The sequence below is a fragment of the Tachyglossus aculeatus genome, chromosome X5 (genome assembly GCF_015852505.1).
Source record: "Tachyglossus aculeatus isolate mTacAcu1 chromosome X5, mTacAcu1.pri, whole genome shotgun sequence".
Lineage (NCBI taxonomy): Eukaryota > Metazoa > Chordata > Mammalia > Monotremata > Tachyglossidae > Tachyglossus > Tachyglossus aculeatus.
In genome coordinates, this window is record NC_052097.1 from 3986066 (window position 1) to 4010660 (window position 24595).

At 45.5% G+C, this 24595-nt stretch overlaps 1 protein-coding gene across 1 annotated transcript in view; it reads left to right on the plus strand.

The window, feature by feature from the left end:
• The window catches only part of TUSC3 (tumor suppressor candidate 3), a 165545-nt gene that overhangs the window by 40228 nt on the left and 100722 nt on the right, over positions 1–24595 (plus strand). The window contains exon 3 of the mRNA XM_038769127.1: positions 15716–15885. Coding sequence (XP_038625055.1) covers positions 15716–15885 — 170 coding nt within the window. The remainder of the gene's footprint in view (positions 1–15715; positions 15886–24595) is intronic.

A 24595-nucleotide genomic window follows, 5' to 3' on the forward strand; every position in this document is an offset into this window, starting at 1 on the left:
TCACTTCTCTGGTCCTCAGTTACCTCCTCCGGAAAATGGGGATTAAGACCGCGAGTCCCACGTGGGACAACCTGATAACCTTGTATCTACCCCAGCGCTTACAACAGTGCTCGGCACATAGTAAGTGCTTAACAAATATCATAGTTTTTAAAATTATTTTTATTCTACCCTCTATGAGTATGTGACTGTGTTTTTTTGTGAAGAATTCTGCTGGAATCTAAGATGACAGATCTAACCATATTTCCCTCCCCGCCCCATTGATGATGAGCATGGACATTGTGCCCTTTTTTTTTCCTAATACACACCATATCACATTTATCAACCGTGTGTGTGTGTTTGTGTGGTGTGCGTGCAAAGAATTCTACTAGTTAAGGTGGAAACATTAACAACGTTTCTTTTTCCAGCTGATGGTTAGCTTGCACACTGTGGCCTTTTTTTTCTGTTACACCCCACACCACATTTATCTGACCTCTGTGTGTTTGGGTGTGTTGTGTGTGTGTGTTTGTGTTTGTATGTGTGTCACCTGTATATATGTACGTATTTATTACTCTATTTTATTTGTACATATTCATTCTATTTATTTTATTTTGTTCCTATCTTTTGTTGGTTCTCTGTCTCCCCCTTCTAGACTGTGAGCCCACTGTTGGGTAGGGACCGTCTCTATATGTTGCCAACTTCTACTTCCCAAGCGCTTAGTGCAGTGCTCTGCACACAGTAAGCGCTCAATAAATACGATTGAATGAATGAATCATCATCATCATCACTCGTATTTATTGAGCGCTTACTATGTGCAGAGCACTGTACTAAGCGCTTGGGAAGTACAATTTGGCAACATATAGAGACAGTCCCTACCCAACAGTGGGCTCACAGTCTAAAAGGGGGAGACAGAGAACAGAACCAAACATACTAACAAAATAAAATAAATAGAATAGATATGTACAAGTAAAATAAATAAATAAATAGGGTGATAAATATGTACAAACATATATACATATGTACAGGTATATGAATGAATGAATGCGTGAAGAATTCTACTGAAGTCTAAGGCGGCAACTGTGTGTTTTTCCCCGCCACTGGTGATTGGGATGCAAGTTACGACCTTTCTTTTGGATCCACAACACACCACATTTATCATTGTCTCTGTGACCTCCAGGATGGGCTTTGGGAACGCTTTGGACTTGTGGTTCCTCGGTGATCTGGGAAGATTAAGATGGCATACAATGCAGTGGCCCATCTCCGGGTACTTGTTGCCCTTGGCATTCTGATCACCTTGGAAATCACCTCCCTCTGCATTTTCATTATTAATGGCATATTGGTATACCTCAGCGGCAATCCGTGATGGCTGCTTGCGGGTTTGTACAATCCCCATGTTTAAGACATTTCATTTGCCCTTTTTCCTTTTTAAACCATTTTCCATTTAATCCAAATAGGCTCTAAACCACTGTACCAGTACTCTCTTCTGCATTTTTTTTACTTGTATTTGTCAAGCGCTTACTTCCCCCTCTCCATCCCCCCATCTCCCCCTCTCCATCCCCCCATCTTGCCTCCTTCCCTTCCCCACAGCACCTGTATATGTGTATATGTGTTTGTACATATTTATTACTCTATTTATTTATTTATTTTACTTGTACATATGTATTCTATTTATTTTATTTTGTTAGTATGTTTGGTTTTGTTCTCTGTCTCCCCCTTTTAGACTGTGAGCCCACTGTTGGGTAGGGACTGTCTCTATATGTTGCCGACTTGTACTTCCCAAGCGCTTAGTACAGTGCTGTGCACACAGTAAGCGCTCAGTAAATACGATTGATGATGATGATGATGATGATGTGTCAGGCACCGTCCAAAGCACTGGGGTAGGTGCAACTCATTTAGGTCGGACTGTGCCCCCGCGGTCGATAGATCAGTTATTCAATCAATCAATCGTATTTATTGAGCGCTTACTGTATGCAGAGCACTGTACTAAGCGCTTGGGAAGTCCAAGTTGGCAACACATAGAGACGGTCCCTACCCAACAGTGGGTGATCATATTTATTGAGCACTTAGATTTTCTTTTTTCCAGTTCCATTTATTAAGTACTTACTATTTTTGGCAAACCCTGTTCTAAGCGCTGAGGTAGGTACAGAGACTGTGAGCCCGCTGTTGGGTAGGGACCGTCTCTATACGTTGCCAACTTGTACTTCCCAAGCGCTTAGTACAGTGCTCTGCACACAGTAAGCACTCAATAAATTTCTGGACTGTGAGCCCACTGTTGGGTAGGGACCGTCTCTGTATGTTGCCAACTTATACTTCCAAAGCGCTTAGTACAGTGCTCTGCACACAGTAAGTGCTCAATAAATACGATTGATTGATTAATAAATACGGTTGAATGAATACAGAGAAGCAGCGTGGCTCAGTGGAAAGAGCAAGAGCTTTGGAGTCTGAGGTCATGGGTTCAAATCCCAGCTCCACCACCTGTCAGCTGTGTGGCTTTGGGCAAGTCACTTCACTTCTCTGTGCCTCAGTTACCTCATCTGTAAAATGGGGATTGAGATTGGAAGCCCCAGGTGGGACAACCTGATCACCTTGTAACCTCCCCAGCGCTTAGAACGGTGCTTTGCACATAGTAAGCGCTTAATAAATGCCATTAGTATCATTACAGGTTAATATGGTCGTATGAGCCCCCTGTGGGACAACCTGATCACCTTGTAATCTCCCCAGCGCTTAGAACAGTGCTTCACACATAGTAAGTGCTTAATAAATGCCATCATCATCAATAAGGTTGGATACAGTCCCCGTCCAAGTTGGAGGGAGAACAGGGATTGAGTCCCCATTTTACAGTTGAGGAAACTGAGGCCCAGTGAAATGACTTGCTTATGGTCACACTGCAAGCGGTTGGCATCATCATCATCATCATCAATCGTATTTATTGAGCGCTTACTATGTGCAGAGCACTGTACTAAGCGCTTGGGAAGTACAAATTGGCAACATATAGGGACAGTCCCTACCCAACAGTGGGCTCACAGTCTAAAAGGGGGAGACAGAGAACAAAACCAAACATACTAACAAAATAAAATAAATAGAATGGATATGTACAAATAAAATAAATAAATAAATAGAGTAATAAATACGTACAAACATATATACATATATACAGGTGCTGTGGGGAAGGGAAGGAGGTAAGATGGCAAAGATGGCATTAGGACTTAGGTCCTCCGATTCCCAGGCCTGGGCTCTTTCCATTACACCACGCTGCTTCTCATGCTTCCGGGCTGCTTGCCGTGGGCAGAGCTCTGTACTGAGCGCCTGGGGGGAGAGTACAGTATAAGAGCAGCAAAGGGAGAAAAGAGGCCTTAGAGCTCCCGCTGGCTGGGGGGTAACTTGTCCCCTCCATTCGCTGCCACGCTGGCATCTGCCTGCCACAGTGAACCTTCCTTCTGCCTGTGATGGTGCCCCCAGAAGTCGTCTAAATCAATCCCTTCACGGGGGGAACGATGTACTTCCCAAGTGCTTAGTACAGTGCTCTGCACACAGTAAGCGCTCAAATCCCGGCTCCGCCAATTGCCAGCTGTGTGACTTTGGGCAAGTCACTTCACTTCTCTGGGCCTCAGTTACCTCATCTGTAAAATGGGAATTGAGACTGTGAGCCCCCCATGGGGCAACCTGATCACCTTGTAACCAACCCCAGCGCTTAGAACAGTGCTTTGCACGTAGTAAGCGCTTAATAAATGCCATTATAAATAAATACATACATACATACATACATACATATGATTGAATGAATGAATGAAAGTCCAGAAAGTTGGAATCTGGCATTTCTCGCCATCACTTCATTTAAGCATGGAAGCAGCAGAAAAATGAACGGCCTGGCTGTTCATCCAGATTCGGGTGTGTCATGTATTTTTGTGCATGCTTGCATGCGTGTGTGTACATAGATGATATTTAATAATCATCATCATCAATCGTATTTATTGAGCGCTTACTATGTGCAGAGCACTGTACTAAGCGCTTGGGAAGTACAAATTGGCAGCATATAGAGACAGTCCCGACCCAACAGTGGGCTCACAGTCTAAAAGACGGAGACAGAGAACAAAACCAAACATACTAACAATAATTATGGTGCCCGTTAAGTGCTTGCTGTGTACCAAACACTGTTCATTCATTCAGTCATATGTATTGAGCACTTATTATGTGCAGAGCACTGTACTAAGCGCTTGGAAAGTCCAGTTCAGCGACAAATAGAGACAATCCCTGCCCACAGCGGGCTCACAGCCTTCTAAGCGCTGGGGAAGATACAATTAATCAGGTTGGACATAGTCCCTGTCCCCCATGGGGCTCACGCTCTTAGTCCAGATTTTCCAGATGAGGTAACTGAGGCCCAGAGAAGCAGCTTGCCCAGGATCCAGCGCTTCGAACAGTGCTTCGCACAGAGTAAGCGCTTAACAAATACCATCATTATTATTATTATTACTCTATTTATTTATTTATTTATTTATTTATTTTACTTGTACATTTCTATCCTATTTATTTTGTTGGTATGTTTGGTTTTGTTCTCTGTCTCCCCCTTTTAGACTGTGAGCCCACTGTTGGGTAGGGACTGTCTCTATGTGTTGCCAATTTGTACTTCCCAAGCGCTTAGTACAGTGCTCTGCACATAGTAAGCGCTCAATAAATACGATTGATTGATTGATTGATCATTATTATTATCACACAGCAGACACGTGGCAGAGGGGCTATCCACTAAGCCACGCTCCTTCTGCATAATGCCTAGGCTGTTAGAATCAATCAATCCTATTTATTGAGCACTGTACTAAGAGCTTGGTTGGCAACATATAGAGACGATCCCTACCCAACAGCGGGCTCACAGTGTAGAAATGTGATCTAGAATGTGATCATTGTTGAAACTGCGCTACAGGAGGACACGATACTAAATTCTCAGTTTGCATATTTGATGCCCCGTTCCCCTGTGGGGATCTGAAAATGGAGAAAGCCCCCCCCGCCGCCGCCTGTGGGGGAGTGTGGGTTCCCAGCCCGAAGCCGTCTTCCCGACATCCAGCAGATTGCCTCATTACACCACAGAGGGAATCTCTATCCAAAGAGGGAGCGGGCGAAGAGGAGTCCATCTCCTCCCGCCAGCCGGGCCGCCCTCGGTTCGAGGCTCCATCCCTGACTTAACATCTGCTGCCTTCGGGGAGACGTCGTCCCCTTGTGTAGGAAACTACTGAGATACCCTCCCCAAAAAATAATCGTCCCCCAGCGACTCTCTCAAAAGCCGACTCTCCCTCGCTGTGGGGAGGATTAAGTTGCTCGGTGGCCTGCGGATTTCACCAGGTGCTTGGAGACGAGAGTCCGAAGCATTTGAAGACACGGCAAGGGACCCCTATCCATCCAGCTGAACCGTTCACGAACGATCTTTCGTTGAGATTTGAGTTAAAACTTGTTCCTTTTGGGGAGGCTTTGGATCCTCCTTCCCTCCCCCGCAGCACCTGTATATATGTTTGTACATATTTATTACTCTATTTATTTTACTTGTACATATCTATTCTATTTATTTTAGTTTGTTAGTATGCTTGGTTTTGTTCTCTGTCTCCCCCTTTTAGACTGGGAGCCCACTGTTGGGCAGGGACTGTCTCTGTATGTTGCCAATTTGTACTTCCCAAGCGCTTAGTGCAGTGCTCTGCACACAGTAAGCGCTCAATAAATGCGATTGATGATGATGATCCTGGTTAGGTGCTTCCCAGCTTTTTTGGAGTTGCGGGGAAGAAAACCTTGTGAGCTTAAAAGCGTCTTTCAGAGTCACCTGTCATCGCCGCGGATTTTGCCTCAGGGCCTAGTTTTGTAGCCCCAATTACAATGAACTGAAAGGCATTCGTCAATATTTTGACCTTTGCTTCAAAGGATGCCTCCTCTGACAGCTCATGCCCTCAACAAGCAGTGTTCAATTGTAGAATAAATTGTAATCCTTTATTTGTTGATTACGGATGTGAATTTTCTTAGGGGAACTATACATCACTCTCCTTCCGTCAAATATGTGCAAGACAGGTCCCGGAACACATCATCATCATCAATCGTATTTATTGAGCGCTTACTGTGTGCGGAGCACTGTACTAAGCGCTTGGGAAGTACAAGTTGGCAACATATAGAGACAGTCCCTACCCAACAGTGGGCTTACAGTCTAAAAGGGGGAGAACACATCTTCTCATCTAGTATGTGCCGCTCACCTCAAAGAACAGCTTTATCAAGCCCTACTCTATCTGGGGAGAATATTTGAGGAGATCCGTGATTCTGTCCTCATCTTTATTAATACGCTGTTCCTAAGTTTGGTGGGTGTCTAGGGGTAGGAAGGCGCGTTAAGTCTACAGACGAGATGCGCGGAAAGATAGATGGAGCCTCCTGTTTGGGATGGACAGCTGCGGTGTTAACTTGGAGACCCCTAAGCCTTATTATTTAACAAAGCTGAATATCCTTGTGCCAGAAAGATTTCTCAATAGATCATTGCTGTCTCCGTGGACACTACCAACCTCTTAGAGGTTGTCAGAGTCAGATGAGGAACAAAGCGGGATAGGTTTGTCGCAGTTATTCCCAAGAGGGGGATAGTGGCGGTTTTTTGTAGGCGTGTCTCTTACAGTCATTGTGGGCAGGGAATGTGTCTGTTTATTGTCATATCATACTCTCCCAATTGCTTAGTACAGTGGTCTGCACACAGTAAGCGCTCAGTAAATGCGATTGATGATGATGATGATGATCCTGGTTAGGTGCTTCCCAGCTTTTTTGGAGTTGCGGGGAAGAAAACCTTGTGAGCTTAAAAGCGTCTTTCAGAGTCACCTGTCATCGCCGCGGATTTTGCCTCAGGGCCTAGTTTTGTAGCCCCAATTAAAATGAACTGAAAGGCATTCATCAATATTTTGACCTTTGCTTCAAAGGATGCCTTCTCTGACGGCTCATGCCGTAAACAAGCAGTGTTCAATTGTAGAATAAATTGTAATCCTTTATTTGTTGATTACGGATGTGAATTTTCTTAGGGGAACTATACATCACTCTCCTTCCGTCGAATATGTGCAAGACAGGTCCCGGAACGCATCATCATCATCAATCGTATTTATTGAGCGCTTACTGTGTGCAGAGCACTGTACTAAGCGCTTGGGAAGTACAAGTTGGCAACATATAGAGACAGTCCCTACCCAACAGTGGGCTCACAGTCTAAAAGGGGGAGAACACATCTTCTCATCTAGTATGTGCCGCTCACCTCAAAGAACAGCTTTATCACGCCCTACTCTATCTGGGGAGAATATTTGAGGAGATCCGTGATTCCGTCCTCATCTTTCTTAATACGCCGTTCCTAAGTTTGGTGGGTGTCTAGGGGTAGGAAGGCGCGTTAAGTCTACAGACGAGATGCGCGGAAAGATAGATGGAGCCTCCTGTTCGGGATGGACAGCTGCGGTGTTAACTTGGAGACCCCTAAGCCTTATTATTTAACAAAGCTGAATATCCTTGTGCCAGAAAGATTTCTCAATAGATCATTGCTGTCTCCGTGAACACTATGAACCTCTTAGAGGTTGTCAGAGTCAGATGAGGAACACAGCGGGATAAGTTTGTCGTAGTTATTCCCAAGAGGGGGATAGTGGCGGTTTTTTGTAGGCGTGTCTCTTACAGTCATTGTGGGCAGGGAATGTGTCTGTTTATTGTCATATCATACTCTCCCAATTGCTTAGTACAGTGCTCTGCACACAGTAAGCGCTCAATAAATGCGATTGATGATGATGATGATGATCCTGGTTAGGTGCTTCCCAGCTTTTTAGGAGTTGTGGGGAAGAAAACCTTGAGAGCTTAAAAGCGTCTTTCAGAGTCACCTGTCATCGCCACCGATTTTGCCTCAGGGCCTAGTTTTGTAGCCCCAATTAAAGTGAACTGAAAGGCATTCGTCAATATTTTGACCTTTGCTTCAAAGGATGCCTCCTCTGACGGCTCATGCCCTCAACAAGCAGTGTTCAATTGTAGAATATATTGTAATCCTTTATTTGTTGATTACGGATGTGAATTTTCTTAGGGGAACTATACATCACTCTCCTTCCGTCGAATATGTGCAAGACAGGTCCCAGAACGGATCATCATCATCAATCGTATTTATTGAGCGCTTACTGTGTGCAGAGCACTGTACTAAGCGCTTGGGAAGTACAAGTTGGCAACATATAGAGACAGTCCCTACCCAACAGTGGGCTCACAGTCTAAAAGGGGGAGAACACATCTTCTCATCTAGTATGTGCCGCTCACCTCAAAGAACAGCTTTATCAAGCCCTACTCTGTTTGGGGAGAATATTTGAGGAGATCCATTATTCCGTCCTCATCTTTCCTAATACGCCGTTCCTAAGTTTGGTGGGTGCCTAGGGGTAGGAAGGCGCGTTAAGTCTACAGACGAGATGCGCGGAAAGATAGATGGAGCCTCCTGTTTGGGATGGACAGCTGCGGTGTTAACTTGGAGACCCCTAAGCCTTATTATTTAACAAAGCTGAATATCCCTGTGACAGAAAGATTTCTCAATAGATCATTGCTGTCTCCGTGGACACTACCAACCTCTTAGAGGTTGTCAGAGTCAGATGAGGAACACAGCGGGATACGTTTGTCGTAGTTATTCCCAAGAGGGGGATAGTGGCGGTTTTTTGTAGGCATGTCTCTTACAGTCATTGTGGGCAGGGAATGTGTCTGTTTATTGTCATATTTATTTTATTTTGTTAGTATGTTTGGTTTTGTTCTCTGTCTTCCCCCTTTTAGACTGTGAGCCCACTGTTGGGTAGGGACTGTCTCTATATGTTGCCAACTTGTACTTCCCAAGCGCTTAGTCCAGTGCTCTGCACACAGTAAGCGCTCAATAAATACGATTGATGATGATGATGATGATGATATCATACTCTCCCAAGTGCTTAGTACAGTGCTCTGCACACAGTAAGCGCTCAATAAATAGGATTGACTGACAGACCCCGCTCCGGCCTTCGTACGACTTGAGTGGAGGATATTCACAACTGACATTTTAATTCTCATCTGCCTTTCGCCCTAAAGTATCTTTCATTCAAGTGAATCTAAAAGAAAAGACTCCTTTTTTTGAAATGAAGAACTAAGTTTAGTGCCTTTTAGGGCTTTTTCGCCCTAAAATTGTACCCAGGGTAGACAGGTATTTGCAAAACCGACTTGCAATGCTAAATAGCATCACAGTCAATCAGTCATGTGTATTGAGCGCTTTCTGTGGACAGAGCACTGTACTAAGAAGCTATGATTTTAGTAGGGCCTTAAAGATGGGGAGAGCGGTCGTTTGTCGGCGGTGAGGGGAAATTTTCTACCAAAAATGCCTTTCAAAAGCTAGGTCTGGCCTGTGAAGAAGAAAAAGAAACAGCATGGCCGAGTGGATAGAGCAGAGGCCCGGGAATCAGAAGGCCTTGGGTTCAGATTGGAGTGCGTCAACGAGAGAATTGGAGGAGAGAAAGTGGAATTTTTTGTGGTTCTGTTAAGTGCCAGGCATTGTACTAAGCCCTGGGTTAAATCCAAACTAATCAGGTTGGATACAATCCCTGTCCCACATGGGGCTCAGAGTCTTAATCCCCAGTTTATTTATTCATTCATTCATTCATTCAGTTGTATTTATTGAACACTTACTGTGTGCAGAGCACTGTACTAAGCGCTTGGGATGTACAAGTCGGCAGCATCTAGAGCCGGTCCCCACCCAGCAGCGGGCTCACAGTCTAGAAGGGGGAGACAGACAACAAAACCAAACATGTGGTCAGGTGTCAAGTCATCAGAATAAATAGAAGTAAAGCTAGATAATAATAATAATGATGGCATTTATTAAGCGCATACTATGGGCAAAGCACTGTTCTAAGCGCTGGGGAGGTTACATGGTGATCAGGTTGTCCCATTGGGGGCTCACACTCTTAATCCCCATTTTACAGATGAGGGAAACGAGGCACGGAGAAGTGAAGTGACTTGCCCCGCTGGGGAGGTTACATGGTGATCAGGTTGTCCCACTGGGGGCTCACACTCTTAATCCCCATTTTACAGATGAGGGAACCGAGGCACGGAGAAGTGAAGTGACTTGCCCAAAGTCACCCAGCTGACAGTTGGCGGAGCCGGGATTTGAACCCATGACCTCTGACTCCAAAGCCCGGGCTCTTTTCCACTGAGCCCCGCTGCTTCTCGATGCACCATCATTGCCAAAATAAATAGAACAGTGAATATGTACAAGTAAAATAGAGTAATAAATCTGTACGGATGAGGTAACTGAGGCCCAGAGAAGTGAAGTGATTTGCCCAAGGCACACAGCAGACAGGTGACACCAGGGTCCTTCTGACTCCTTCACAGTGTTGGAGTTTCCCCTCTAGTAATGTATTAGACAGTCGGAGGTTTCTAGTATTGTAGGGAGGTCATTATGGTCATTAAACCTCCAACTGTCTAATACATTACTAGACTGTGTGCCTTGGGCAAATCACTTCACTTCTCTGGGCCTCAGTTACCTCATCTGTACAGATTTATTATTCTATTTTACTTGTAGGATGGGTCCTTAGAGGGCCGTGCCATCCACTTATTTTCCTTGTCCACTAAAGAGCCTGGTGGATTTGGTTTGGATGTGACATTTTGATTATCAGGGTAAGAAAACATTGTTGGGAGCTACCAACCAAAGCTGTAGTGTCCCTATCCCTGAGTTTGGGAAGGAAAGCAGGGAAGTAGTGTTGTCTAGTGGTTAAAACACAGGCCCGTGAGTCAGAAGGATCTGGGTTCTCATCCCGGCCCTGCCACTTGTCCGCTGGGTGACCTTGGGCGAGTCATTTTACTTCTGTGTGCCTCAGTTACCTCATACGCAAAATAATAATAATAATGGTATTTGCTAAGTGCTTACTATAGTAATAATGATGGCATTTATTAAGCGCTTACTATGTGCAAAGCACCGTTCGAAGCGCTTGGGGGATCCAAGGTAATCAAGTTGTCCCACGGGGGGCTCACAGTCTTAATCCCCATTTTACAGACGAGGGCACTGAGGCCCAGAGAAGTGAAGTGGCTTGCCCGAGGTCACACAGCTGACAAGCGGCGGAGCCGGGATTCGAACCCGCAACCTCTGACTCCCAAGCCCGGGCTCTTTTCACCGAGCCAAGCTGCCTGTCTGTGAAATGGGGATTAAGAGCCCATGTGGGACATGGACCACGTCCAACGTGATTCGGTCGTATCTATCTACCCCAGTGCTTAATACAGTGCCTGGCACATAATAAGCACTTAGCAGACTCTATTTATTTATTTTGCTTGTACCTATCTATTCTATTTATTTTGTTAGTATGTTTGGTTTTGTTGTCTGTCTCCCCCTCCTAGACTGTGAGCCCACTGTTGGGTAGGGACTGTCTATATGTTGCCAGCTTGTACTTCCCAAGCGCTTAGTACAGTGCTCTGCACACAGTAAGCGCTCAATAAATACGAATGATTGATTGATTGATTGAAATGCCATTTTTTTAAAAAAAGACTAGACAGCCATCTTTCCTGGGTAGTTGCAATGGCTAGTCCCCCGCACGGATTTGGCCCTGAGCCTTTTCCATCTCTGACACCAAGTATCCATGGTTTTGGCTCCACGGAAATCAGTCAACTGTTCTAGAAGGAATTTAGGGATAATTCCTATCATTTTACGGTGGCTTTCTGTATCGGTGAGGGAGCCCGAAAGACACATGAACTGCTCTGCACGTAGCGCTCAATAAATACGATTGATGATGGAAGGGGAAAACACGGGCCTTCCTTTTATAATAACAACGTCAAGAGGCATCGCACGACCGTAGCGTCCGGAGCGCGTCTCTTTTTGATGCTCCTGAAAGTGAGAATTTGTCAGGTGAAATTGTTCTCCCAAACTTTGCAGTGAGAAATTGCTCTTTGGATGTGAGGTTTGAATGCCAAGTTTCTACCCAGAGAAAATAGAGCAGGACTGAAAATATATGTGTTCATCGTAGAAGTGCTGACCCGACCTTATATGTGACACTCCGAAAGAAAAAAAAAAGTCACAGAATGCTATTACGGCCTTATATAGTAAATCTTCCCACCGGGTACGTTTTGCAGAGATGGAATAAAAACAATGGATACCAGCGAAGGAAAATGCCAAGTGCAATTTTATGAAAACAGTTGGTTTTTTTTTCCCCCCGTTATCTCATTTAAAGGAATACCATGGATACTTTCCAATAGTTAGAAACACTGTTCACTTAGAACTACTTGTTTTATGGGGCGCTAAAAGTTATTACCTGTATATATGTATGTACATATTTATTACCCTATTTATTTATTTATTTATTTTACCTGGACATATCTATTCTATTGATTTTATTTTGTTAGTACGTTTGGTTTGGTTCTCTGTCTCCCCCTTTTAGACTGTGAGCCCACTGTTGGGGAGGGACTGTCTCTATATGTTGCCAATTTGTACTTCCCAAGCGCTTAGTACAGTGCTCTGCACACAGTAAGCGCTCAATCAATACGATTGATGATGATGATGATTAGTTTGGGGCCCTGCTGTTGGGGTTTGGATTAATGCTTTCTGTAATTTTTAGGATTACCCCGTAGCATGTGTCGAGTTTTGAAGGTTATTATGTGAGAAATACTTTGGAGGAGCAACGTGAGCTAGTAGATAGAGCAAGGACAGGGGAATGAGAAGGTCATGGTTTCTAATCCTGGCTCCGCCACTTGTCTGCTGTGTGGCCTTGGGCAAGTCACTTCACTTCTCTGTGCCTCAGTTACCTCATCTGTTGGGTAGGGACTGTCTCTATATGTTGCCAACTTGTACTTCCCAAGCACTTAGTACAGTGCTCTGCACATAGTAAGCGCTCAATAAATACGATTGATGATGATGATGATGATGATTCAGACTGTGAGCCCTACGTGGCCAGGGACTGTGTCCAACCCGATTTGCTTGGACCCACGCTGGCACTTAGTACAGTGCCTGGCACCTGAGTGCGTGGCTCAGTGGAAAGAGCCCGGGCTTTGGAGTCAGAGGTCATGGGTTCAAATCCCGGCCCTGCCACTTGTCAGCTGGGTGACTTTGGACAAGTCACCTCACTTCTCTGGGCCTCAGTAACCTCATCTGTCAAATGGGGATTAAGTCTGTGAGCCCCACATGGGACAACTTGATTACTTTGTATCGTCCCCAGCGCTTAGAACAGTGCTTTGCACATAGTAAGTGCTTAATAAATGCCATCATCATCATAATCAAGCGCTTAACAAATGCTATAATTATTATCGTTGTTAGATCATAAAAAATGCAGTGTTGTGTGCTAGGCTAGACCGCCTAGCCTATTATTCAGCTCCAACATGGTCAACAGGACACTTTAGAGGGAATTTTTTCTAGTTGGCCATTGAGACATCCTTCCTCACGGTTCTTTCATTCATTCAGTCGTATTTACTGAGCACTTACTGTGTGCAGAGCACTGTTCTAAGCGCTTGGGAGCCCGTTGGTGGTTAGGGACCGTCCCTGTATGTTGCCAACTTGTACTTCCCAAGCGCTTAGTACAGTGCTCTGCACACAGTAAGCACTCAATAAATAATAATAATAATAATGGCATTTATTAAGCGCTTACTATGTGCAAAGCACTGGTGTAAGTGCTGGCGAGGTTACAAGGTGATCAGGTTGTCCCATGGGGGGCTCACAGTCTTCATCCCCATTTGACAGATGAGGTAACTGAGGCCCAGAGAAGTGAAGTGAATGGGAGAGGACAATAGAAGAATAAACAGACACAGTCCACGCCCACGACAAACTCAGAGTCTAGAATATTGTTGGGAATGGACCATCTAGCCTTCATAACTCATATAATAATAATAATGATAATAATAATGGCATTTATTAAGTGCTTACTATGTGCAAAGCACTGTTCTAAGCGCTGGGGAGGATACAAGGTGATCAGGCTGTCCCAAGGGGGGCTTAAAGTCTCCATCCCCATTTTACAGATGAGGGAACTGAGGCCCAGAGAAGTGAAGTGACTTGCCCAAAGTCACACAGCTGACAATTCAGGGATTTGAACCCATATGGGATTCAGGCTCCATTCCACCTGCAGCTCAGAGTCTAAGAGGGACGGAGACTAGGATTATGATAGTAATAACCGTAGTATTTGTTACAGGGCATACCGTGTGCCGGACACTGTTCTAAGCACTGGGGTGGCCACAAGTCCCGATCCCACATGGAGCTCACGGTCTCGATCTCCCTTTTACAGATGAGTTCACCGAGGCCCAGAGAAGTGAAGCGACACACCCAAGGTCACACAGCAGACGAGCGGCAGAGCCAGGATTAGAACCCAGGTCCTTCCGACTTCCAGGCGCGATCTCCTCCGCATTTTGCGGAGGAGGAGGCCGAGGCACGGCGAGGGTCGGCGATTTGCCAAAGGTCCCGCACGGCGGGCCGGGCACAGCTGGCACTAGAACGTAGGTTTCTCATCCCCCGATGCTCAGGCTGTTGCCATGCTCTCTCGCAGGGAGGTACGTATCTACGCGGCCCTCTGCAGAAGCAGTGCGGCCTAATGGATAGGGCACAGACCTGAAAATCAGAAGGACCTGGTTCTAATTCCTGCCCTGCCACGTATCTGCTGTGTGGCCTTGGGCAAATCGCGTCACTTCTCTGGGCCTCAGTGACCTCATCTGTAAAATAGGGATGAAGACTGTGAGCCCCAAGTGGGACCGGAACTGTTTCCCTCCCTTCAAGGCCCTGCTGAGAGCTCACCTCCTCCAGGAGGCCTTCCCAGACTGAGCCCCTTCCTTCCTCTCCCCCTCGTCCCCCTCTCCATCCCCCCCATCTTACCTCCTTCCCTTCCCCACAGCACCTGTATATATGTTTGTACATATTTATTACTCTATTTATTTTACTTGTACATATCTATTCTATTTATTTTATTTTGTTGGTATGTTTGGTTTTGTTCTCTGTCTCCCCCTTTTAGACTGTGAGCCCACTGTTGGGTAGGGACTGTCTCTATATGTTGCCAATTTGTACTTCCCAAGCGCTTAGTACAGTGCTCTGCACATAGTAAGCGCTCAATAAATACGATTGATGATTGATGATGTTTCCAACTCGATTAGCTTGCATCTCCCCCAGCACTTAGTACAGTGCCTGCTAATAATGATAATAATAATGATGATGGCATTTATTAAGCACTTACTATGGGCAAAGCACTGTTCTAAGCGCTGCTGGGGAGATTACAAGGAGATCAGGTTGTCCCACGGGGGGCTCACAGCTTTAATCCCCATTTTACAGATGAGGGAACTGAGACCCAGAGGAGTAAAGTGGCTTGCCCAAAGTCACACAGCTGCACATAGTAAGCACGGAACAAATCAATCAATCAGTGATATTTATTGAGTGCTTACTAAAAGTACAGAGCACTGTTCTAAGCATTGAAGAGAGGGCAATCCAACAGGATTAGACTGTGAGCCCCAGGTGGGACAGGAACTGTGTCCAACCCGATTTTCTTCTATATATCCACCCTGGCGTTTATACTGTAAGCACATAATAAGTGCTTAACAAATACCACAATTATAATTATTAATAATTAGCAGACACATTCCCTTCCTGGAACATGGCGACAGTCTAAGTTAGCCCATTACGCTGCTTTGTATTTCATTTTTGCAACGACAGTTAAGGTACGCTGTGCAATTGAGCAGTCCCCCCCCATCGTAGGCCCGATTCCGCGGGTCACTGGAACCGGAGTCGCCCCCACCGCCAACCCCCGTCTTGCCTTCTCGCCTGTGATCGCAGAACCTGTTAGCCGAAAAAGTGGAGCAGCTGATGGAGTGGAGCGCACGACGCTCCGTCATCCGCATGAACGGAGACAAGTTCCGAAGGTTCCTGAAGGCCCCGCCCCGCAACTATTCCGTCATCGTCATGTTCACCGCGCTGCAGCCTCAGAGACAGTGCTCGGTTTGCAGGTAATCCAGCGTGGTCCACTTCTGGGGCCCCTTCCAGTCGACACCCTCTGCCTTGGAGAGCTCGTTCGCTCCCACGATCTCCATCTCCAGCCCCGATCCCTCCCCCTCTCTCCAGTCTCGCCTCTCCTCCTCCTCCTCATCATCATCATCAATCGTATTTATTGAGCGCTTACTATGTGCAGAGCACCGTACTGAGCGCTTGGGAAGTACAGGGTGGAGACAGTCCCTACCCAACAGTGGGCTCACAGTCTCAAAGAGTTAATGGAGAGTTGGTTTGCTTGAAGTATAGATGGGGAATAATCATTGAAACCCTTAAAATCGTCTTGCACATTGCAGTTCTCATCATCCTTGCAGTAGCCCTCTGTAGACTGTAAGTTCCCCCTCTAGACTGTAAGCTCGTTGTAGGGAGACGGATCCAGACGGTTATCTTGAAGGGAGAAAGGGCAAGTGAATCAAGAGATGCAGCGTGGCCTACTTACCTACCCACCCAAGTGCTTAATATGGTGCCTGGCACATAGTAAGCGCTTAACAAATACCTTAAAAAATAAACCAAAACAAGCACCAGTGCAACTGCGTGGCCATGCGGATAGAGCACGGACCAAAGAGTCAGAAGGACTTGGTTTCTAATCCCAGCCTCCGCCACTTGTTAGGTATGTTTATTATTTATTCTATTTATTTTATTTTGTTAGTATGTTTGGTTTTGTTCTCTGTCTCCCCCTTTTAGACTGTGAGCCCACTGTTGGGTAGGGACTGTCTGTATGTGTTGCCAATTTGTACTGCCTTCAAGACATCTCTACTCGGATGTCCTCCCGTTCCTTAAACTTAACACAGCTCCTTATCTTCCCAACCAAGCCCTGTCCTCCCCCTGACCTTCCCGTCACTGTAGACGGCACCTCCATCCTTCCTGTCTCACCAGCTCGGACCTTGGCGTTAGCCTTGGCTCCACTCCGTCATTCAACCCACGTAGTCAATCCATCACTAAATCCCGTCAGTCCCACCTTCACAGCGTGGCTGAAATCCACCCTTTCCTCTCCATCCAGACTGCTACCACGCTAATGCAATCACTCATCCTATCCTACCTGGTTATTATTATATTATATTATATTTATTAGTATATTTATTAGTATTAGTAGTAATAGAATAGATATGTACAAGTAAAATAGAGTAATAAATATAATATAATATATATATAATATATAGAGTAAATAGAATAGATAAATATATAAATAGAATAGATATGTACAAGTAAAATAGAGTAATAAATATAATATAATATATATAATATAATATAATATATTTATTACTCTATTTTACTTGTACATATCTATTCTATTTATTTTATTTTGTTAGTATGTTTGGTTTAGTTCTCTGTCTCCCCCTTTTAGACTGTGAGCCCGCTGTCGGGGAGGGACTGTCTCTATATGTTGCCAATTTGTACTTCCCGAGCGCTTAGTACAGTGCTCTGCACATAGTAAGCGCTCAATAAAAACGATTGATGATGATGATGATGGATTAGCCTCCGCGCTGACCTCCCAGCCTCCTGCCTCTCATTCATTCGATCGTATTTATTGAGCGCTTACTGTGTGCAGAGCACTGGACTAAGCGCTCGGGAAGTACAAGTTGACAACATCTAGAGACGTTCCCTACCCAACAGCGGGCTCTCCCCACTCCAGTCCACACCTCACTCCGCTGCCAGGATCATTTTTCTCCAAAAAGTTCAGGACTTGTCATCCCGCTCCTCCAAAATGTCCAGTGGTTGCCCGTCCACCTCCGCCTCAAACAAAAACTCCTCACCGTTGGCTTTAAATGGCTTTAAAGTTGGAGAAGCGGTGTGGCTCAGCGGAAAGAGCCCGGGCTTTGGAGTCAGAGGTCATGGGTTCGAATCCTGCCTCCACCACATGTCTGCTGTGTGACCTTGGGCAAGTCACTTGACTTCTCCGAGCCCCAGTTCCCTCAACTGGAAAATGGGGATTAAGACTGTGAGCCCCACGTGGGGCAACTTGATCACCTTGTAACCCCCCCCAGCGCGTAGAACAGTGCTCTGCATGTAGTAAGCGCTTAATAAATGCCATCATCATTATTATTATTATTATTATTATCATCATCATCATCAGTGGTATTCATTGAGCGCTTACTCTGTGTGGAGCACTGTACTAAGTGCTTGAGGGAGTACAGTGCATGTAGATGCTTCCTGGCCCACAACAAGCTCTAAAGGAATTTTATGACGGAATTTAAGCGCTTAACAAATGCCATTATTATTATTATTATTATTTAAAGCAGTCCACCAGTAGATACAAGGTAATCAGGTTGTCCCACAGGTTGTTGGCTCACAGTCTTAATCCCCCATTTTACGAATGAGGTCACTGAGGCCCAAGGAAGTGAAGTGACTTGCCCAAAGTCACACAGCTGACAATTGGCAGAGCCGGGATTTGAACCCATGACCTCTGACTCCAAAGCCCAGGCTCTTTCCACTGAGCCAGGCTGCTTCTCCATGAAGATGAAGATTGTGAGCCCCATGTGGGGCAACCTGATCACCTTGTATCCCCCCCAGCGCTTAGAACAGTGCTCTGCACATAGTAAGCGCTTAATAAATGCCATCCATCATCATCATTATTATTATTATTATCATCATCATCATCAGTGGTATTCATTGAGCGCTTACTCTGTGCGGAGCACTGTACAAAGCGCTTGAGGGAGTACGGTGCACGTAGATGCTTCCCGGCCCACAACAAGCTCTAAAGGGATTTTACGATGGGGGTCGAGAGGTTATTTTAGTGTAGCTAGATCTCATTCTCGGGCTCGGTGTTTTGGTTTATTCCTTGAGATATTATTTATTTCTGAAGCTCTCTTTCCCAGGCCTAGATACTCTGCAAGAAGGGCTCCTTTGAGAAGAGGAGAAATGGGTTAGTGACTCACTTCAGACACTACTTAAGAATGCTTTGTCTTGTTGTCCATCTCCCCCTTCTAGACTGTGAGCCCGCTGTTGGGTAGGGACCGTCTCTAGATGTTTCCAACTTGGACTTCCCAAGCGCTTAGTACAGTGCTCTGCACACAGTAAGCGCTCAATAAATACGACTGATTGATTGATTCAGACACTACTTAAGAATGTTCTGTCTTGTTGTCCATCTCCCCCTTCTAGACTGTGAGCCTGCTGTTGGGTAGGGACCGTCTCTAGATGTTGCCGACTTATACTTCCCAAGCGCTTCAGTACAGTGCTCTGCACACAGTAAGCACTCAATAAATACGACTGATTGATTGATTCAGACACTACTTAAGAATGTTCTGTCTTGTTGTCCATCTCCCCCTTCTAGACTGTGAGCCCGCTGTTGGGTAGGGACCGTCTCTATACATTGCCGACTTGTACTTCCCAAGCGCTTAGTACAGTGCTCTGCACACAGTAAGCGCTCAATAAATACGATTGATTGATTGATTGATTGATTCAGACACTACTTAAGAATGTTCTGTCTTGTTGTCCATCTCCCCCTTCTAGACTGTGAGCCCGCTGTTGGGTAGGGACCGTCTCTCTATGTTGCCAACTTAGACTTCCCAAGCGCTTAGTACAGTGCTCTGCACACAGTAAGCGCTCAATAAATACGATTGAATGAATGAATGAATTCTCCTCACCATCATGTAGCGGAGAATTGTGGTCACAGGAAATGATATACAGCTTTGTCTTTCCTGCATCGTACTAATGTAGTAGCTGTAGAAAACAATAGATACGTCACAACATCTATAGGTGCAGTTTAAAAAAAGTAGTATCATCATCAATCGTATTTATTGAGCGCTTACTATGTGCAGAGCACTGTAGTAAGCGCTTAGCACTGTACTAAGTATCTGTTAAGCGCTTGCTATGTGCCAGGCACTGTATTAAGCACTAGGGTCGACTCGATCTAATCGGATCGGACACAGTCCCGGTCCCACATGAGGCTCACGGTCTTCATCCCCGTTTTACAGCTGGGGTAACAGGCACAATGAAGTCAAGCGACTTGCCCAAGGTCACACGGCAGGCAATTTTAATTGAATTTACCTTGCCTGCCAACTGCAGGGTTGTAATTCAGTTGTATTTACTGAGCACTTACTGTGTGCAGAGCACTTTACTAAGCACTTGGGAAGTACAAGTTGGCAACATATAGATACGGCCCCTACCCAACAACGGGCTCACACTCCAGTAAGTCTAGTAATTCTTCATCCAGTGTTGTTCTGTCAAAAACGTATCATTCACCTGTGAAACCTTAGAGGAAATCTGGTTCTTTACATAGATATATTTATTTGGACGGTGTCTTTAGTTGTTGTTGGGAGAGGAATGCAGTCCTTTTTCTCAGTTTATGTGAATTTGCAATAGCTAGAGGGAGATTTGTTTTTATGGTATTTGTTAAGCACTTATGCGCCAGGCACATACCAGCCCATCAGGTTGGACACAGTCCGTGTCCCACGTGGGGTTCACAGTCTCGGTCCCCATTTTACAGATGAGGAAACTGAGGCCCAGAGAAGTGAAGTGATTTGCCCAAGTTCACACAGCAGACAAGCGGCAGAGCCGGGATTAGAAGACAGATTTGGAGGATCATCCCAAAGACGTTGCTTTCGTTTAGCTCCACAGACGCCGAAATCATTTGTGCGGAAAACTATTTTAAGTGGAGGATTTAAGTGTGATGCGATAACTTCACAATGTATCAGGTGAACTGAAAGTGCAGTTTCCCTTTCAGCAAAAATAAGAAAAAGATATAATTATTTTTCATTCTTCCACTCACATCCATCATGATCTTGAGGCATCATAACCTGCGCTTTTCTCCCTACAAAGCCAAGCCTCCTCAAAATAACAGCACCACAAAATTCCATCTGGTCAGATTAGTCGTCGCCCTCCGGTAATCCGTAATCAGTGCTATTCATGGAGTTTAAAAAAAAAACAAAAAACAAGCAAGTAAATACGATCCCGCCTTTCTTATTTCACTTACTGAGCTCAGTTCTCCAAGCAAGGACGCTACTCCCCCGAGAGTAATAAATAGTAATAATAAGTAATGATGGCATTTGTTAAGCGCTTACTATGTGCAAAGCACTGTTCTAAGCGCTGGGGAGGATACAAGGTGATTGGGTTGTCCCACGTGGGGTTCACAGTCGTAATCCCCATTTTACAGATGAGGTAACTGAGGCCCAGAGAAGTGAAGTGACTTGCCCGCAGTCACCCAGCTGACAAGTGGCGGAGCCGGGATTTGAACCCATGACCTCTGACTCCAAAGCCTGGGCTCTTTCCACTGAGCCACGTACTGGATGCCTGCTGGGTGCAGATCGATCCATCAATCATACTTACTGAGTACTTACTGTGTGCAGAGCACTGTACTAAGCACTTGGGAGAGTACAATACAACAATAAACAGACAATTCCCACCCCACATTGATTGTACATATTGTTCATATTTATTACTCTATTTATTTATTTTACTTGTACATATCTATTCTATTTTATTTTGTTAGTATGCTTGGTTTTGTTCTCTGTCTCCGCCTTTTAGACCGTGAGCCCACTGTTGGGTAGGGACCGTCTCTATATGTTGCCAGCTTGGACTTCCCAAGCGCTTAGTACAGTGCTCTGCACACGGTAAGCGCTCAATAAATACGATTGATTGATTGATTACAGACTAGTCCGAGTGGGAAAAGAGGACTTAGTCGGGGAAGGCCTCTTGGAGGAGATGCGCGGAGCGGGGGAAATTAAGGGAAATAAAGTCGAAATAAGATCATTTCAGCTGCCCCAAGGAAACCTGCTGCACCCTTGGTTTCGGCTGAGGGTGTCAAGTAATCAGTCCGGGAAGGTTTTCGGGTCCTGAGGGGCAATAGCGGGTTTTTTCTTCCCTGGCTGTCTTGGCTTAATGAAATGGGTCCGGGTGGAGCAGCTTCCAGCCTTGCTGCTATAAACTGTCAATTTGGCCTCGGAGACAGACAGCGCTTCAAATAGACGGGCTGTGTATCATTGATGGCTCTAAATATGATCAGTAAGACCCTGACGTGCACTCATTGGGTAATAATGTTGCCAACTTGTACTTCCCAAGCGCTTAGTACAGTGCTCTGCACACAGTAAGCGCTCAATAAATACGATTGATTGATTGATTGATTAGAGACTGGTCCGAGTGGGAAAAGAGGACTTAGTCGCGGAAGGCCTCTTGGAGGAGATGCGCGGAGCGGGGGAAATTAAGGGAAATGAAGTCGAAATAAGATCATTTCAGCTGCCCCAAGGAAACCTGCTGCACTCGTGGCTCCGGCTGAGGGTGAGTCAGGTAATCCGTCCGGGAAGGTTTTCGGGTCCTGAGGGGCAGTAGCGGGTTTTTCCTTCCCTAGCTCTCTTGGCTTAATGAAATGGGTCCGGGTGGAGCAACTTCCAGCCTTGCCGATATGAACTGTCAATTTGGCCTCAGGGACAGACAGCGCTTCAAATAGACGGGCTGTGTATCATTGATGGCTGTAAATATGATCAGTAAGACCCTGACGTGCACTCATCGGGTAATAATGTTGCCAACTTGTACTTCCCAAGCGCTTAGTACAGTGCTCTGCACACAGTAAGCGCTCAATAAATACGATTGATTGATTGATTGATTGATTAGAGACTAGTCCGAGTGGGAAAAGAGGACTTAGTCGCGGAAGGCCTCTTGGAGGAGATGCGCGGAGCGGGGGAAATTAAGGGAAATGAAGTCGAAATAAGATCATTTCAGCTGCCCCAAGGAAACCTGCTGCACTCGTGGCTCCGGCTGAGGGTGAGTCAGGTAATCCGTCCGGGAAGGTTTTCGGGTCCTGAGGGGCAGTAGCGGGTTTTTCCTTCCCTAGCTCTCTTGGCTTAATGAAATGGGTCCGGGTGGAGCAGCTTCCAGCCTTGCCGCTATAAACTGTCAATTTGGCCTCGGAGACAGACAGCGCTTCAAATAGACGGGCTGTGTATCATTGATGGCTGTAAATATGATCAGTAAGACCCTGACGTGCACTCATCGGGTAATAATGTTGCCAACTTGTACTTCCCAAGTGCTTAGTACAGTGCTCTGCACACAGTAAGCGCTCAATAAATACGATTGATTGATTGATTGATTAATAAGTTGCATGTTGATGCCCCACCGGGTAAGTTGAGCGTAGGCAAAGTAGATCAGCCGCATTCTGCCCCCTTCTCCTCCCCGCCACGCCCCCTTCAAGCCGAAACCCGGATAAAAAGCATCGGACCCAGTTTTCCATTCCAGCGCTTAGAACAATGCTTTGCACATAGTAAGCGCTTCATAAATGCCATCGTTATTATTACTATTCCAACGAATGATAATTCTTTGAAGACCATTTATCCCCCCAAGTGCACTTAGGCTTGTTGCTGCCATCATCATCAATCTGCCACATCGCAGAAGGCGTAAGATCCTCGGGAGAAGCAGCGTGGCTCAGTGGAAAGAGCACGGGCTTGGGAGCCAGAGGTCACGGGTTCTAATCCCGACTCTGCCACTAGTCAGCTGTGTGACTTTGGACAAGTCACTTCACTTCTCTGTGCCTCAGTTACCTCATCTGGAAAACGGGGATGAAGACTGTGAGCCCCAAGTGGGACAGCCTGATTCATTCATTCATTCAATCATATTTATTGAGCACTTACTGTGTGCAGAGCACTGTACTAAGCGCTTGGGAAGTACAAGTCGGCAACATATAGAGACGGTCCCTACCCAACAACGGGCTCACAGTCTAGAAGGGGGAGACAGACAACAAAACAAAGCATGTAGACAGGTGTCAAAATCGTCAGAACAAATAGAATTAAAGCTATATGCACATCACTAACAAAATAAATAGTAAATATGTACAACTAAAATAGAGTAATAAATCTGTATAAATATAATAATAATAATAATGACATTTATTAAGTGCTTACTATGTGCAAAGCACTGTTCTAAGCGCTGGGGAGGTTACAAGGTGATCAGGTTGTCCCACAGGGACTCACGGTCTTAATCCTCATTTTACAGATGAGGGAACTGAGGCACAGAGAAGTTAAGTATCCCCCCAGCGCTTAGAACAGTGCTTCACACATAATAATGATGGCATTTATTAAGCGCTTACTATGTGGAAAGTATGTGCACGTAGTAGTTGCTTAACAGATGCCATCATCATCATTTAGGAAAGATGAGAGATAAATGATCGCTTTAATGGGCTGGGCCACGGCTCACTGGTAAAGAAGCCTGAGTGGATGTTAAAATTCCTCAGTTTCCCCGGTGGAAGTGGAACTGAGGGTTTGCTCAAACTTCAACAGATCTCTCACCCTCACTGAGCTGTTCTTTCCCCATCTGCATAGACCGGGGGAAAAGTAAATGCCATGTGAGACTGGCCAAGTGTTTCTCAATTGCTCCATGAGGCATATGAATAAGGAGGGCTCCCTGCCTATATGAATATAGGTTTTATAAATCCGGTTGCATATTTGAAACCCTGTTGGATTCATTCATTCATTGTCATGTTTATTGAGCGCTTACTGTGTGCAGAGCACTGTACAGGGTGCTAGAGCGAATACAATATACCAGCAAGCAGACGCGTTCCCTGCCCACAACGAATTGCCCTGGAATCCGCAATAGGAAATCATTATTTGTTTCGAAGCGGTTTGAAAGAAGCCATTGATCCATTTGTAAGGGTGCACGCATTAGGATTTTGACTTGTCAGTGCGCCTCCCTACCTTTCCGTTTTTGAAAGCCCGTAAACTGGAAATGCCACTATCACACCTTAAC